The 16,039-nt window shown below is 40.4% G+C and overlaps 1 protein-coding gene across 1 annotated transcript in view; it reads left to right on the forward strand.

Moving 5' to 3' along the window:
• The window catches only part of REXO5 (RNA exonuclease 5), a 1,525,618-nt gene that overhangs the window by 511,922 nt on the left and 997,657 nt on the right, over window positions 1-16,039 (forward strand). Inside the window, exon 8 of the mRNA XM_044089498.1 lies at window positions 12,884-12,999. Coding sequence (XP_043945433.1) covers window positions 12,884-12,999 — 116 coding nt within the window. The remainder of the gene's footprint in view (window positions 1-12,883; window positions 13,000-16,039) is intronic.

The following is a 16,039-nucleotide window of genomic DNA, read 5'->3' on the forward strand; positions in this document are numbered from 1 at the left end:
GGATCTTAGAATCTGGTTTTATGTTACTGGCAGATTCATATTTCCCATGAGTTTAATCTTCTCTTTCTTACCCTACTTATTTCTTTTCTTCTCCATTCTTTCCTTTTCTTTGCCTTGGGCAAGACACACTGACTTGATCCATCAACTCTCCCTCCTTCCTCAGTTTTGACTGCCTGAGCACTTATCTTAGGTTTTGGATTTACACATTCCCTTTCCCCCTTTTTTGAGGTGGTGTTTTCATTGCTTTGTCCTTACATTTGATGATGATCTTTGTGTAGTTTGTGACACCCAGTTGTATCTTCATTTTTCATTGCTGTACAGCATGTACCCAGGCATCTCCGTGTCACACCCCTCTTGCCATTGGCCCATGTTTCTGTGATACCCTCAGTTTCGACCATTCTTTATTCATAAATTCATAGAAGTTTACTAGGCTAATGACTCAAGGGGCCTTTCTAAGCCTAGCAAGTTTTCCCGAAAGAATAATAATGTCCTGCATCCAAATAAGACATTGAGGGCCAGGCATTTATAAGTTATTTCTGTCCATAAGGGACATGGGTGCCAGGCCCAGTGTAAATTTCTTATTTACCTTCCACTTGTCTAGGTTGTGCTTAAATGGGTAATAGACATACTCAGCTTCATATGGATGGGAAGCCTGTTCCATAGGAAGGACAGTCTCTGACATGCATATCTGTCTCTCCAGCATGTTCTATTTGTCACAGACAAAATTCAAGTCTGTACATCTTGTATTTCTGGTGGTCTTTGACTTACAAATATGTAGGAGATTTGTAAGTGTGGGGTTTGTGGATGCTTTGTAAGCCAGGCATAGATCACCTTTCAGCAATCTATAGGAGATTGAGTAGTTTGTTATGCCTTATATTTTTTTCTAAGGAACCTTTGAGATCACTCTGGTTGCTGCATATGTCTTGGATGCTGCATATGTCTGGTCAGGTACATACCAAAGGGAGCATTGTAATCTGTTTGGTCTGATAAGGGCAGAGTACAGTTGGGTAATGACCTGTTTGGACCTAGATGCCATGCCCTTACTTATAGGTTGGGCTTTCAAAAAGGATTGCCTCACCACTGTGGCCACATGGTGGTCAAAGGTAAAGCTACATGTATACCCAAATCCCTGACCACTGGGTTGACTCTTAGGGGAGTATTATCAGCATGGTAATTAGCCAGGATGGTTGATTTCCCAAAGGGTACAGTTATGCATTTCTTAGCATTGAGATTAAGACCATGGCTTTGGCTCCATTTATTAGTTAGAGATGGACCTTCTTGAAGAATGCTAGTGTTTGCAGGGGAGTTGATGATAACCCCCCCCCCCCCCAGCTTGCAATGACCTGCAAGTTTAGTCAGCAGTAAACCTTCAGAATTTTCTTCCATTTCAGAGAAATAGATGCCAAAAAAGAGCATTCCCAATACCAAGCCCTAGGGTACTCAGCTAGTGACTAACATTTTGGTGGAGGTGGCCTCACCTATTTTGACCTCCTGAGTCCTGTCATTGAGCCAGTTGGCTATCCAGTGTGATAATAAAAGAGTTTAAACCGTAATTAGTGAGCTTATCTATAATGCCTGAGTTGGGGTATTGTATTAAAAGCCTTGGCCAGGTTGAGGTAAGTTGTGTGCACAATCGTACCTTTTTTCATCTGCCCCCTATTTTTTCCCCAGGTTCATAGCATTGCTGATACTGTCAGACATGTTCTGAGGCACCCTTGTTTGTGTATCTGTTATGTTCTGCACTTTTTCTGTCTTCTGCTTGAATAACTAATCCCATCTTCTGTTTTTATGATGCTCCTTTCTTCTTAGTTAAAAGATAGATTTACTGAGATGTATGAGGCAGTTTCACCCATCACCAGTTTTAAGCCCTTGCTTGTTGCAGCCAGTCATTGTACTCTCTAGCCCTCTCTCCTCTCAGCACAATGGCTGCTAATGTGAACACTTACCAGATTGCCCCCACACCAGCTTCTTTGCCACCTCTTTGGCTCTTCTTTTCTATATTAGTAGTCTCTTTTTACAAGTCAGTGGCTCCTGCAGACACCATAATATACAGTCTGAGATTGTAGGTTCCATTTTCATCACATTCAGAGCAAAAGAACATCATTTGGAACTTTCCCATGCTACCCGACTCCTCTTCTTTCACCCATAATGCCTTGCAACTGAGGACCCTTCGTTAAATCTTATTTGCCATTCATAAGTTGCTGCTGAAAACTGTGCCAGTGCTGCTAATTTCTTTATACCTTTTGCTCAGAATCAGCAGGATATCTTAGTAATATTACACAATATTCCTCCTTGTGTTTTCATGTTCTTGAGACACAAATGTTTCTTTTCCTGTTTTTTTGTGCAAATATTAACTTCAAGCCACTTGTGTGTTCTTTTCTCTTTGGGAGAAAATCCATTTCAGTACTGCTTTGTTTCTTTTTTGGGAGGATATATGTTCATATGTTAAATGGTGATTTTTATGTTGTCTGTTTTTTTGGTGGATACAATTGTGTTTTGTTAAAATTAAACTAGTTTTCTCATTCTGGGCCTTCACCATCCCTCTTAGGGCTTCTGTGGCAGTTGGGGTCTTATATTAGTCCACCTCCAAGATATCACTTTAGCTGCTTACCTCATATTCTTCTTTGGGCTGGCTGTCATCAACGTCTTCCTCGTCAATATCAACTTTGGTCCTAGGTCAAGCATCAGTTCCCTAGGTTGCAGCAGTTGACTTGTGGATTCTCATGTCAGTTTCAACCTTGATTTTAGGTAGAATATCTTTGGGTTCAGGCCATGCATTTAGCAGAGGTTGACCCTTATCAGTGTTGACACTCATGTCGATTTTGTTCTCAATCTGAGCAAGGGATAGGCTTGCCTTTTTTTTTTTTTGTCCTTCACTCTTCTGTCCAGATAAGTCTTCTGGGATGTTCCAGGTTAAGCTTTGAGATTATGTTAATGACAGTGGCTTTAAGATGGTACTCAAGGTCAATATCTTGATCTTGTGCTTATCTGATTGGAGTCTTCTGTTTAAGATCGACTGTCTCATTTGGTTTCCTTCAGCTCTTCTACCAGCATCCTCAGACAAAGTTCTTAGACTTGTATGATGTTATACACAGACCAAACCATTATACCCAAGGGTTGGGTTAGGAATATTAATTATGCAGGCATCCTTCAACTTGTATCTGGATGTGAACTAAGGATTTTTTTAATCTTGCTAGTTCAATCAGAACCTGCACCTGACTAACTCTAGCCATAGGCAGAAGAAGCTCTCTCTTTCTGCGTATGATTTCAGCAGAAAGAGATTTGACATGGAGTATTCTTAGACATTTTGTATACAGATAAGGTACTGTACCAGTTCAGGGCAGATCTTTCCTTTGTTTACGCCCAGTTCACAGATGGACCCGATTGCACATTAGCTTATGTTAGCCTTAACTAATACTTTCTCTGTGCAGTAGTATCCCATAATGTCAGATCCCCCCACCTTGCCTTGCAATGTTATCTTGAGGTGGAAATTATTTGTCAATATGGCATCAAATAATAATGTATTTTCCTTATCCCTGCTCAGGCTGCCAGTGGATTCCATTTAAGAATTAGGTTGTATTAACTTTTAGCTGGAGCTATCCATAAATGAGACTGATGAGTTGAAGATGACACGATTTATATATGGTTTCAGGATTATTTTACCTGAAACTGATTCCACCTAGCTCAGCATAGTTTGCCTTTCCTCCTGTAGTGTATGGAGCAGCATATCAGGTGTAGGCTAAAATAGTCACAAAACCTGTTATTTTTGACCCTTCATTGCACGTATTAACATAGTGCAGGGCTTAGGTGTTGTAATGGTGTCCTTGATCCACTCATGTGCTATGACTTTATCTTTTTTGACTACTTTGAAGGAGACGGAACTTATTTTGTTACAATAGTCTTCCTGGCATGGACCTTTCTTTCACAGTATATTTAAGGTTCTGTTTCAGGATTTAAAGTTGTGGGTTGCACTCTTTTTCCATACTTCATGTGGGTGCTAGACATGAATATATTAAGTCATTATTTCACATTGTTGCCTGCCTGTTCATGGGTATCATTGGTAACTTGCTCTATTAGTGGTTAAGAACCCCTTTTGGATCCTAGCTTCTTTAAACCCTGCATTTCATTTGCAAGTACAAATGTGTTTCTTTGGTCATTATTCACAATACTTACAAAGAGGGTTACTTACTGTAGTGAGACTAATCAGGGGATTACCTTTGTGCATTCTTCATTCACAAAAAATCAAAATGGTATCTTATTCAGATTTTTGCCTGTAACCACTATCCTTTGTCAGCTCTTCAGTGGTTAATTTTGAAGTGAAACTTCTTATGGGACTTGGGAGAGCTCGGAGTATAATGGAAAATGAAACAGCAGTACGTAAGTCAAACTCCACCCGTAAGGATGGAGTTTGACTTCCATACTTTTACTTCAGCTTTTCAAACGTGCACACACAATGAAGAGTTAGAGTGAGCGAGTGATCCCACACACGCAGACACAGACATCATGCAGACACAGACATCATGCAGACACAGACATCATGCAGACACAGACACAGACACACACAAACACACACACAGACAAACACACACATACACACACACAATGAAGACTGAGAGCGAGCAATCCCACACAGTGAGAGTGAAGAGTGAGAGCAAGTGAGTGATCTCACACTCTCTCTCTCTCTCACACACACACACACATACACACACACACACACACACACACACACACACACACACACACACACACACACACACACACACACACACACACACTGAGAGTGAAGAGTGAGAGCGAGCAAGTGATCTCTGGCAGCCACACACACAATCCCTGTGTCCCTGATTTTGAAACCTGGAGGTTGAGAAGTATGGCAGGACTTCATTCAAAACATTTATCTGCAAACTCACGCGCACACACACTCCTTGATTTAGCAGAAGTTAAAACTTGATGTTTTGTTTAACTTAGTTTTACAATTTTGTACTTCTGGTAAGCATACTATTTAGGTGGAAATGTGGCCGGTCTACAGCCTACATGTCATTTTCTTTGAATGGTGTCTTGTGAGCACAAGGCACATGAGGGATTTTTGCTGCTGTGTATGTGGTGCAGGCATTAGAAAGTAAAGCATGTGCTTTGTAGATCACACAAACATTAACAGCAAGTACAGATGTATTGAGGGGGTGTGGAAGGGTATAAACATTAAAAAGGAATGACAGAATGTGAGAAATGGTCATAAGTGCTGATATTTAAACTTTGAGCAAAGAAATGTAAGTACTATATGTGAGAAAAACTCAGAATAAGTGCACATTGGGGGCTGTGGTTGCAGCAATAGAAACAGAAAAGGGATCAGGACACAGTCATATCATTTGGAACTAAATGTAAAGCTGAGTAAGAAAACAGTTTGAAAAGCAACAACACATAAAGTACCATTGTCATTTCTTTGTGCAGAGAGGTAATGTGACTCTCTCTGTAATATGCTGTGCAGTTCTGGAAAACCTGTTTCTGCAAGAACATAGGATTGGGGTTTTCATGTGGCAGAATCAAAGTGGCACAATGCCTGCATCAAATCAAATGATAAAGTCTCAGTGAAATGAAACACTGAGGGGAAGTTAGAACCAAAAGAAAATTAGTAAAGTTTTGGAGAGCAGTATCTAATAGAAATGAGGAGCACAAGAGGAGATGACATGATTTAAAACAAGAGTATGGGCAGTTCAGAGGAAATGTGAGAAAGTGCTTTTCTGTGTAGGCAATCACCAGTTCGTTGAGAAAGTAACAGCTGACTGCGTTTTGTGAACTCAGCTAGTGGAATACATAAATTGCCGTCAGGTATGCATGCACAATTCCTGATTGGCATCGTACACTATTTATATATATATATATATATATATATATATATATATATATATATATATAGTGCAACCATGCTAAAACTAAATAGACATCATTGTTGTGTAGGTTGCAGAAGCCGAATAGTCCAAGGGGGCAGTGTCAAAATGTACAGTACATTCTGCTGTTAAGGACAACTGTTGGTGGGTGGGACAAGTGTAATATTTATTAACATGCATGGGGAAATACAGGGAAGTTGTGTAATGCTTAGTGGAACACACTAAGAGATTCAGATATCAAAATGTGGGGTGGGGGTGAGGGTGGCAGTGGCATACAGATATTCCACCATGCTAACAAAGTAATCTCTAGAATCCAACATATCATTAAGTGATGCTTCCTTATAACACAATGTGATGCCTAGGTGTAAGGGTCTTCCACATTAGATAGCCTCCCAGTGATCACCCAATGTGTTCTGTTCATCCTGAAGGAAGCAGAGGAGTTCAGGTAGGGTAATTTTGCCTTTTCAAGCATGACTGATAGGCAGGGGTGCCAAGACTTGAGTGCTTTGTGTCTGAGACAGAACTAGTTGCACAACAAGTTTATGTACATTCCAAAATTAGACAGGAAACAAGGGGGGCATCCATTTGATTCCATGGCGAGGGGTTCCATACTTGTGAATTTGGCTGTTGACACAGTTGTGGAACATAAACCGGACCATGCCCATGCCACACATCTGACAGCATCTCCTGTAGTTCAGTGAATGTTGGAATTGCTGCCACTCACAATGCTTTCACGTCTGTGTTGTACTCCATGCACAGGTTTGCATGCATCCCCATAGGGCATTCGATGTAGCCAGACTCTTTTGGATTATGAGTGTGTAGATTAGAGATATCAAACGGGCACCTTGCCAGCATTTCCATGTATGTATACAGCTGCCAGCCTACTGAGATACATGCAGAAAACGTGCTATCCTCCCATATCACGGTGGATGAAACATGTAGTACAGCAGTGATTTCACTGTCTTATGTGTTCACTTCTTTATTGTTTGGTCAAAAAAAAATGTGTGTGGCTGCCATGCACGTTAGAAGTGAAACTTCTGTAGTAAAGTGTAAAAATATACTTATTTGGAAAACTGTGTGCACATGAGTATGTGTGTATTTTTGCACTTCATTACTGAAGTTTCACTTCTAACACGTGTGGCGACCACACACACATTTTTTGTCATCTCCTCATGTTTTCTTACTAGCTGTGAGTCTGTAAGATCCTGTTACAGACCTCTTAATTACATTAGAGGCAGGGTGTCAACGAGCAACTGTTGTTCAGGAGTGCTTCTTTGCTTGTACTGCTGTATGACTTTACCTTATCCTGTCCTTCTGCATCTGCAAGTTAGAGTACAGGTTAGATTATCTGGTGCTGTATGGTGGTCAGTGATTTATGAAGTTAAAAGTTTCATATGTGATCTACTGATGTAATACAAACGTTACTACCAGCCTAGGCTTACTACTACGTTTTGCATGTGAGCAAGAATTTATACTTCTCACACATGTTCCACGGTGTTTGTTCTTTGTAGTCACAGCATGCTTCTGTCTTGTACAAGTCAGGATCTGTGTATGGTAGTGAAGACTCGAGTATGCACATGTTTCATGTTCTTTTCAAGTTCTCACCATCTTAGAGAGAGAACATTATCACGCTACCTCAGTATATCAAAACCAAAATCTTGTGCATATACTCCTGTGTTCAGGATTTGTAGGCAAGGTTTATGGGAACATTTCATTCTAAGACATTTTCTAACACATCCATGTATTCTAACAAAGCTGAAGGTGCCTGTGGTTTAAGTATTCTTTCCAGACATATTCTGTGTGGTCATATTTGGGCATGATTCTTGCATAGCTTAATTGTTTGTCTTTTTGGCTTTTCCCGGTTAGGGGTTGCCACAGCGGAACTTCGGTCTGCTAATGATTGGCAGTAGATTTTTATGGTGCCGAGTTGCCAGCCTGACGCCCAACCTTCAGTGAAGGCACGCCCATTCACGCATGTCTTTCGGAGGCCACTCGACCGTGGGGAGGACATGCAGACTCCACACAGAAGGCACTCCAGCTGAAAATCGAACACTAGAACTTCTTGCTGTGAGGCAACACTACCCCTGTACCACCGCGGCTTCTTCTTGCATAGCTTAATATGTCCTGCAAATTAGATGTTCATGATTAGATCACTGTTGCAGGAGTTTAAGCTATATACATCGCACATCTGCTGTTACGGTAAGTTTAATTATGCAACTATACTTTTCCGTCTGTAACTATACCATATTGAACTCTTCCCCCCAATTCCTCAGCAGTCCGCCTTTGGTGTGGTGCAGTTCTGTTGCGTTCACTCAGTCTGTTCTGCAGATTGTAATCCGTGCAGGTGTCAGCTGCTTTCTCTGTGCCATCCTAGAAATATCCTTCCATTTGAAACAGTACTTCCAGCCTTATATCCTTCAGGGTCTTGCTATCTGGACTATAGGGTGGTTCTTAGCTGTGCAGACATTACCCCATTTCATATTTTCAATTCTTGTCTTAAGGCTTTCTTCTACTATTTTCAGGTCTCTCTCTCCTGAGAATAATCTAGAAAATGTAGCAAATTGGTTCTGTGTCAAAAAACAAACTGCTCTTGTAGTCTTAACTATGAGATGCATTCTCCTTGGTGATAGTATTTCTGAAATTATTTTATCTGTGTCCTGATATACATTTTCCTTTTAGAGCATATCTGTCTTGTATCCGTATTACCTTATTCCTATATCCATTGAATGACTTACTGCTATTTTGAAGGATTAACTGCTCCCAGTTCCTCTTCCTTTATAGGGTCTGCCTTATTCTATGAGATAAAAAATAGAAGCACTTGAAGTATCCATTTTTCAAGATTCTACCAGAGCTTATCAGATGTTTTCCCAAAGATTTGTGATGCTATAGTCCTACATCCTGTTATAGGTTCATAGGCATTTACTAGGCTAATGACCACAAGGGCCTTTTTAAGCCTAGCCATGCATTCCAAATCTCTGACAAGTTCTGATACCCTTGATAAGTGTAAGCATGGACCTGTGAGATGAACCATTTACAGGTTACCTCTGTCCGTTAGAGACATAGGTGTCAAACCAGGGATGAATTTCCGGTTTCCCATCCAGTTGTCTAAGTTGCACTTGAATTGGGTTAGAGAGGAACTCTGCTTCACATAGATGGGGAACCTGTTCCATAGACAGGTTAGTCTCTGGCATACATACCTATCGCGCCAGCAGGTCCTGTTTATATCACAGGCAAAGTTTAAGTCTTTAGAATGGGTAATTCAGGTGTTTGTTTTGTGGATATGCAGGAGATCCATCAGAGTGGGGTCTGACAATGCCTTGTTATGCCAGGCATAGATCTCCCCTCAAAAGCCTGTAGGAGATTGAATGGTCAGGTCAGACCATAAGCTAATCATCCTTAACATCCACATCCCACCCCCCACCAGTAAGGAAACCTCCATAAAAAAACTTCTCCAAAGCCAGCTTCATGCTACTCCAGTCAGAAGTTACAGACTTCATGACACCCATGCAGACGGGAACTGAAAGTTCGACTGCTGAGTCCTACACTAAGGCACTGTATGAGCACATCCACTCATGCATGAATTGTGCTATCCCAAATAGAACCAAGATGCTCTCCTCCAAAAAAAGGAAGCCAATCTGGTGGTCCCCTGCCATAAACAAACTTTACAACAAAAGGAAGAAACTGTTGCAGAAAAGAGGAAAATCCCAGGATGCAAAAACTCCCTTACCAGCCTCAGTAAGAAGCTGAGATCCCTCATAAAATCCTCCAAAGCTAGTTACGAAAGTAAAATTGCCAAAGATTCCAAATACAACCACAAGGCATTCTATAACTATGTCAATAATCTAAATGGCAATGCTCAGATCTGTTCTGAGCTGCAACAGAATGGCATTAAATATAGTGATCCCAAGGATATTGCCAATATCCTGGTAGATCGATTCAGTGCCAACTTCCCCCCCTCTCACACACTAAATGGCCCATCTCAATACTGGAATATTGCCAAATTCCAGTAATAACAGGTAAAAAACGCACTCTCCAAAGCTAAGAATACAGCATCCATGGGACCAGATGACATCCCGGGCTATGTACTACATGAACTACAAAATGAACTGACACCTCACCTAAGTGTCATGTTTAATCATACCCTCACCTCAGGCTTTATGCCCACTGAGTGGCGCATAGCTACAGTTATCCCACTCCACAAGGGGGGGGGGTCTACCTCGGATCCCGGGAACTACCACCCCATCAGTCTGACGAGCCTGATCTGCAAGGCCATGAAACGTATTATCATGGAACTTATAAACAAAGACATTGGCAACCTTAAAACACTGGACCCCACCCAGTTTGGGTTCGTGAAGGGCTGATCTTGTCTCCTGAACCTGATTGACTTCTTTGAATCAGTCTCCAGAGCCATGGACGAGGGTAAGGCAGTCCACACAGCCTATCTGGACCTCGCCAAGGCCTTTTGACACCATCCCCATAGATAAACTTACTAAGCTGGGCATTAATCCCTGCGTCACTCGATAGGGTTGTCAACTGGCTTACTGACGGAACCCACATTGTAAAAGTAGCTGACTCCAAATCCAGCTCCAGACAAGTGACAAATGGAGTACCTCAGGGTTCAGTCCTTGGACCTCTCTTGTTTGACATCTACTTCTCTGAAGTACAGGCTAGCACTAAGGGACTCTGGCTAACAAAGTTTGCAGATGACTGCAAACTGGGAGCCATTATTGAATCCCCAAATGATGTCAATACTCTACAAAAGGGCCTTACAGAAACAGATGCTTGGTGCCAGAGTCATGGGCTCAAGCTCAATGCCAAGAAATGTATAGTTATCCCCTTTGGGGAAAAAAACATGTACCCGTGAATTACCACATAGGTGGCAGTACACTAAACACCGAAAGTGTGATGAGAGACTTAGGGACACAGGTGGACAGTGGTCTCACCTTCAATAACCACATCGCCACAACAGTCAGGAAATCCTTCTATGTGGCACACCTCATCACTAAGGGCTTTTCATCCAGAAAAAAGGTGGTCATTGTCCCACTGTACTCATCCCTCATTAGACCCATTATAGAATACAACGCTCCATTTGGTATGTACCTCTCAAGACATCTGCAACAACTGGAAAGGCAGCAGAAATACCTCACTAAAAGAATCACAGGCCTAAAGCAGATGCCCTATGCTGACCGCCTTAAAAAACTCCAGCTATACTCTGTCGCATATCGTCTACTCTGAGGCGATCTCTGCTTAACATACAAGGCCATGTCAAACCCAGAGCTGTTGGACATGCTACACTTAAAGAAATCCCAATCCCTCAGAGCCACACGCTCCAGGGATTTAAACCTTGTCATCACAATAAACAAAACATGCTGGAGGGATAGGTTCCTGACCCAGAGATTCCCCAGACTCTGGAATAGACTGCCCATACATGTCAAGCAGAGTACCTCTTTGGCCCTCTTCAAAAGGAACCTTGATGACTGGATGGGAGAAAGGAAATTCACCCCAGGGATCACGTCAGTCGCCCTGATAGACAGGAGTCCAGGGAAGTAAATAGTGTAGGAAGAAATAGCCAGGGAATTGTTTTGGCTAGGCTTGTACTGGCCCTAGGGCCAATAGCCTAGTACCAACCTATGAACCTATAATACAGAGATAGGGCCTTAAGGCAGTCTGCACAGGACATATTACTTACTCCATGCATTCTTTTAATGAGGAATCTCTGTGGACGTTCCAATTGTTGGATATGCCTTGTTAGGTAGATACCAAAAGGGGCATTGTACTCAATGACAAGTCTGCTGAATGCCGAATACAGTGGAACAGTGCCTTCCTTGCACTTAGATGCCATACCTTCATTTATAAATTGCACAACATAGAATGATTTCCTCACCATTGTAGACACATGATGATCAAAGGCTAGATTACTCTCTATGTGTGTCCCTAAGTCCCTGACTACTGGGTCAACTTTAAGGAGTGTGTTGTCAATGCGATGGTTACCAAGGATGGATGACTTCCCAAAGGATTCTGTTATGCATTTCTTGGCATTTAGTTTTAGTCCATGGCTCTGACACCAGTTGTTTCTGTGTCAGCCCTTCTTGGAGAACATTTATGTCAGTGTGAGATTCAATGATTGCTCCTAATTTGCAATCATCTGCAAATTTAGTCAGCCAGAGACCACTGACATTCGCCTTGACTTCTGAGAAGTAAATGCCAAAAAAGAAGCGCTCCAAGGACTGATCCCTGAGGGACTCTGCTTGTGACTGCCCTCTTTGTAGAGGTGGACTCCCCAATTCTAACTTTCTGGATTCTGTCTGTGAGCCATTTGGCTATCTACCGGGTGACATACGGGTTTGTACCTAACCTCTTGAGTTTGTCAGCAGTACCTGAGTGGGGTGTTGTGTCAAATGCCTTGGCCAGGTCAAGGTAGGCAGTGTGAATGACTTTGCTCTCATCCAGTGCTTTGGTGACCTTCTCGAAGAAGTCCACCAGGTTGAGTAGGCATGATCTGCCCTTGACTAAACCAAACTGGGTTGGGTCCAGTGTCTGGTGGTTTACTATATCTCTGTTGATCATCTCCATAATAATTATTTCCATGATTTTACATATAAGACTCCTTTTGTGTTGTACATTCCTTGATCAATCACTTTCTTCTTTTTTTTACTGTATTTCTTTTTTCTGTAGAAAGCCTGGGTAGCTGCAGATAAAGATGTGTGTGTGCCTCCTGTTCTTGACCTCATAAGCAAATGCTAGACAAATGACAAAGGATAATTAAGGATCGAGAACAGACTTTTATTACTTAATTTATAGTTCACAAAAATATCTTTTTAAGGTGTGCTGAGCAAGGCAGCATTTGAGGAAAATGATTAAGTATGCAGTAAATGAGGTTTTAACTATATTGTGCCTGAGGGCTCTAACTTGGATTGTTAGATAATATAGTCTTTTCAGATCTGTTACAGTACTGTATTACTAGCCTGGCTAATATGTTTGTATTGCATGCTGTTCTATAGTGTCTGACAGAAAATGGGAGCGAACTTGCACGTATTTCTGTGGTAGATGCTGGTGGATGTTGCGTAATGGATGAGCTGGTGAAACCAAAAGCCAGAATTATTAATTATCTTACCAGGTATGTTTGCATGCATATGTACAGTATTAAGATCATATTTTTTGTTGCTGGCATGGCCATGTTTGCTTGATTTAATCAAATACACATTGTTTGCTGATGCAGCCTCATGACATTATAATGACGTCCTGGAACAAATATAGTAATAGAGCATGTTGTTACCATATTTCATACCTCCTGTATCTGGTTTATGTGCCATCTAGCTCTGAATCGCAACTTAAAATACACTTATTGTAGTGTATGGCATAGATGTCTTTAAATATGTTTATGCTAAGATACAGAAGGTTGCACGTTATGTTGTACACTTTGAAAAAAGCAGTTTGACTAAACATCTCTTCAGAGTTAGTAAAACATCCAAACATTACATGGTGACAGAAGTATATTTTATCTGGTATAAGGACGTCTGTCTTTGTCGTCATTAGGACTGAAGTATTTAAGTGCTAGGCAGGTCAGCATGTGAACTAGCTGCTTCCTGTTTGCTCACAATGTAAAACACCTTCCTGTCAAGATATCTTTAATTGCTCATTGATACAGAAGCATGGTGTTTGCGAGAGTGGTTTTGCAGTTCTTTGCTAATACTGATGCATATTTTTCTCATATTCATCTTTTCAAGTCATATCATTTAATTTTTACCTCTTTGTTGCTCCTCCTTGTCTTGCTGATCTGAGCCCCCCCCCGGCCTTTGTCGTTTCCTCATTTTTTCATTTCCACTATTCTTGCTGCACTGTTTTATTATTGTCCCCCCAAAAGGTTTTTACAGTTGCCCTTATTGTTTTTCATGTTTCTGTTTAAAAGTATATAGTCATTATGGAGAATAAAACATTTAAAAGTATAAATGTGGTCATAACATTCCACTCCAAGAGAAGTATTGTTTTGTGTTTATTACCTAGGTGAAATGCATTTTTCTGCTGTTTGTGATGGTTGTAAAGCCTTTACTCTGACTGCTGTTAAAGATACTAAAACAAATATATATATATATATATATATATATATATATATATATATATATATATGGATCTATGTTGATAGATTGAAAGTACGTTTCAGCGAAACGTATACATGAGCAAACTCACTTTCGCGGAAAAAAAAATCCAAAAAACCTACACAAATAAAACACTACTCACATTTATGCAGGGGGACAACCCTCCCTGTACCCCCATGTGACCCCCACACCCCCCTACTTTAATATTCTCACTCCAAGATTGCACTACAGTGGGAAAAAGGGAATATTCCCTTATCCACTGTACCGCGATCTAAGCAACAGGTTTGCTTAGTTGTGTAATCAACACTATATTATGATGTACAACTAAATCTACATGCAAACTGCTTTGTTTTTTTTGTTTTGGGAAAGTGCATTTGCTCAAGTACATTTTGCTTAAATGTACTTTTGATGTTCACACCAGGACCCATATATATATATATATATATATATATATATATATATATATATACATATATATATATATATATAAAATACTAAAGTTGTTTAGAATAGAACAGGGCTGTACATCTGCACTTTGGATGTCTTTTTTTTTTTTTTCTGTCCAAACACCTTTATTGAATTATCACTTGTGACATAGGCAAATTTGCATTCCCATAAAAGTAATCAAACTATATTAACAAAACAAACATTATACTTCACATACATTGCTGTATATCATATAACCTAAGCAGTATTACATAAATTATTCAATTCTTGCCTTTTTTTTTTTTTTTAAACAAGAAACATATTTATTAAACCATCACTTACTACATAGGCAATCATACATTTATATAAGTGAAAACAAATCACATCGACACAGTCCTGGTCAGAAGCATTTTACCTCACCAACCATACTGACACTCTCCCTCAGTTGGAAGCATTATACATCACTTATAATCTACCCAGTCTTTCTCGCTCAAACATAGTTCATTTAAGTCCTACTGCCTTTTAGACCTCATTCTTACCTTGTATGCATTGTCACCAGTTTTTTCCTGTGTAGTTTGTCCTACCCTTTTCTAAAGATCTCAATTCAAGTTATTTTATCTCTGTTTCTATAGTCACTACTTCCAGTATAGTTGGTTTAAATTTTGATTTCCATTTTCTAGTAACTGCTTTTTTGGCAGCCACCATTATGAGACACAGCAAGGCCTTACCATGTTTAGGCAATTCTAATTCTGTATCATAACTCAAAAAAATCATCTCCCTCGTCAGACCAATCTGCCCACCCAGCATCTCTGACACTGCATCCTGCAGAGAATCCTTAAAGTCCGCCAACTCACTGCACTCCCAGAAAACATGTTCCCAATTACCTCTTTCTTCCCCTTCACACCCCCGACATTTACTGAATGCCTGAGGAACAATTCTCTGGAGTCTACTTGGGATAAAAAAATATCTTTGTAAACATTTCCAGGCAAAAATCCTAAATGTTCTAGATTTTGTTGCATATTTGGGAGACATACATATATCCTGCCATTGTTACTTTGTGAATTGCTTATCCAGTCTCTCTTCTCAATCCTTTCTAATCTCCTCTGATGGTTCTTATAGCTATCATGCAATATTTTATGTGCTCTACTAATTATTGCTTTTTTAATGGCAGCTTCTGTTCTAGATTCTATTAAAAACTCTACCAGTGCTGGTCTTTCATGTAACCCCCCCCCCTTTTTCTTTCCCTTTACCTATACTCTGATATCAGTCCCTGATATGGAAGGCAATCTATAACCTGCAGTCCAAATACATTATTGTAATCTTCCCATTCTATCATATTTTCCTCTCTAGTGATTTGCTCAAGTACCTTGGTTCCTTTGACAGTTTTCTCCAATAAATTCTGACCCACTCCACACTTCGAATGTTGATGCCATTGACTGTTCTTAAGAAGTTTTCTCCTGCTCCTGTTTAAAAAAAAAAAAAAGACTGAAATTGTTAGAGAATCCCATCCAGGTCCTTGACATAGTTAAAAAAAAATTGAATGGAAGAAAACTTGATTTCTGCTCATTTTCCCTCTGGTGTGTCTAAATGGATGATAAAAGTATTAACTGACAGGTCTGTTAAACTAGAGTGAAA

This window comes from Protopterus annectens, chromosome 12.part0, assembly GCF_019279795.1.
Source record: "Protopterus annectens isolate FY-2018-M chromosome 12.part0, PAN1.0, whole genome shotgun sequence".
NCBI lineage: Eukaryota > Metazoa > Chordata > Ceratodontiformes > Protopteridae > Protopterus > Protopterus annectens.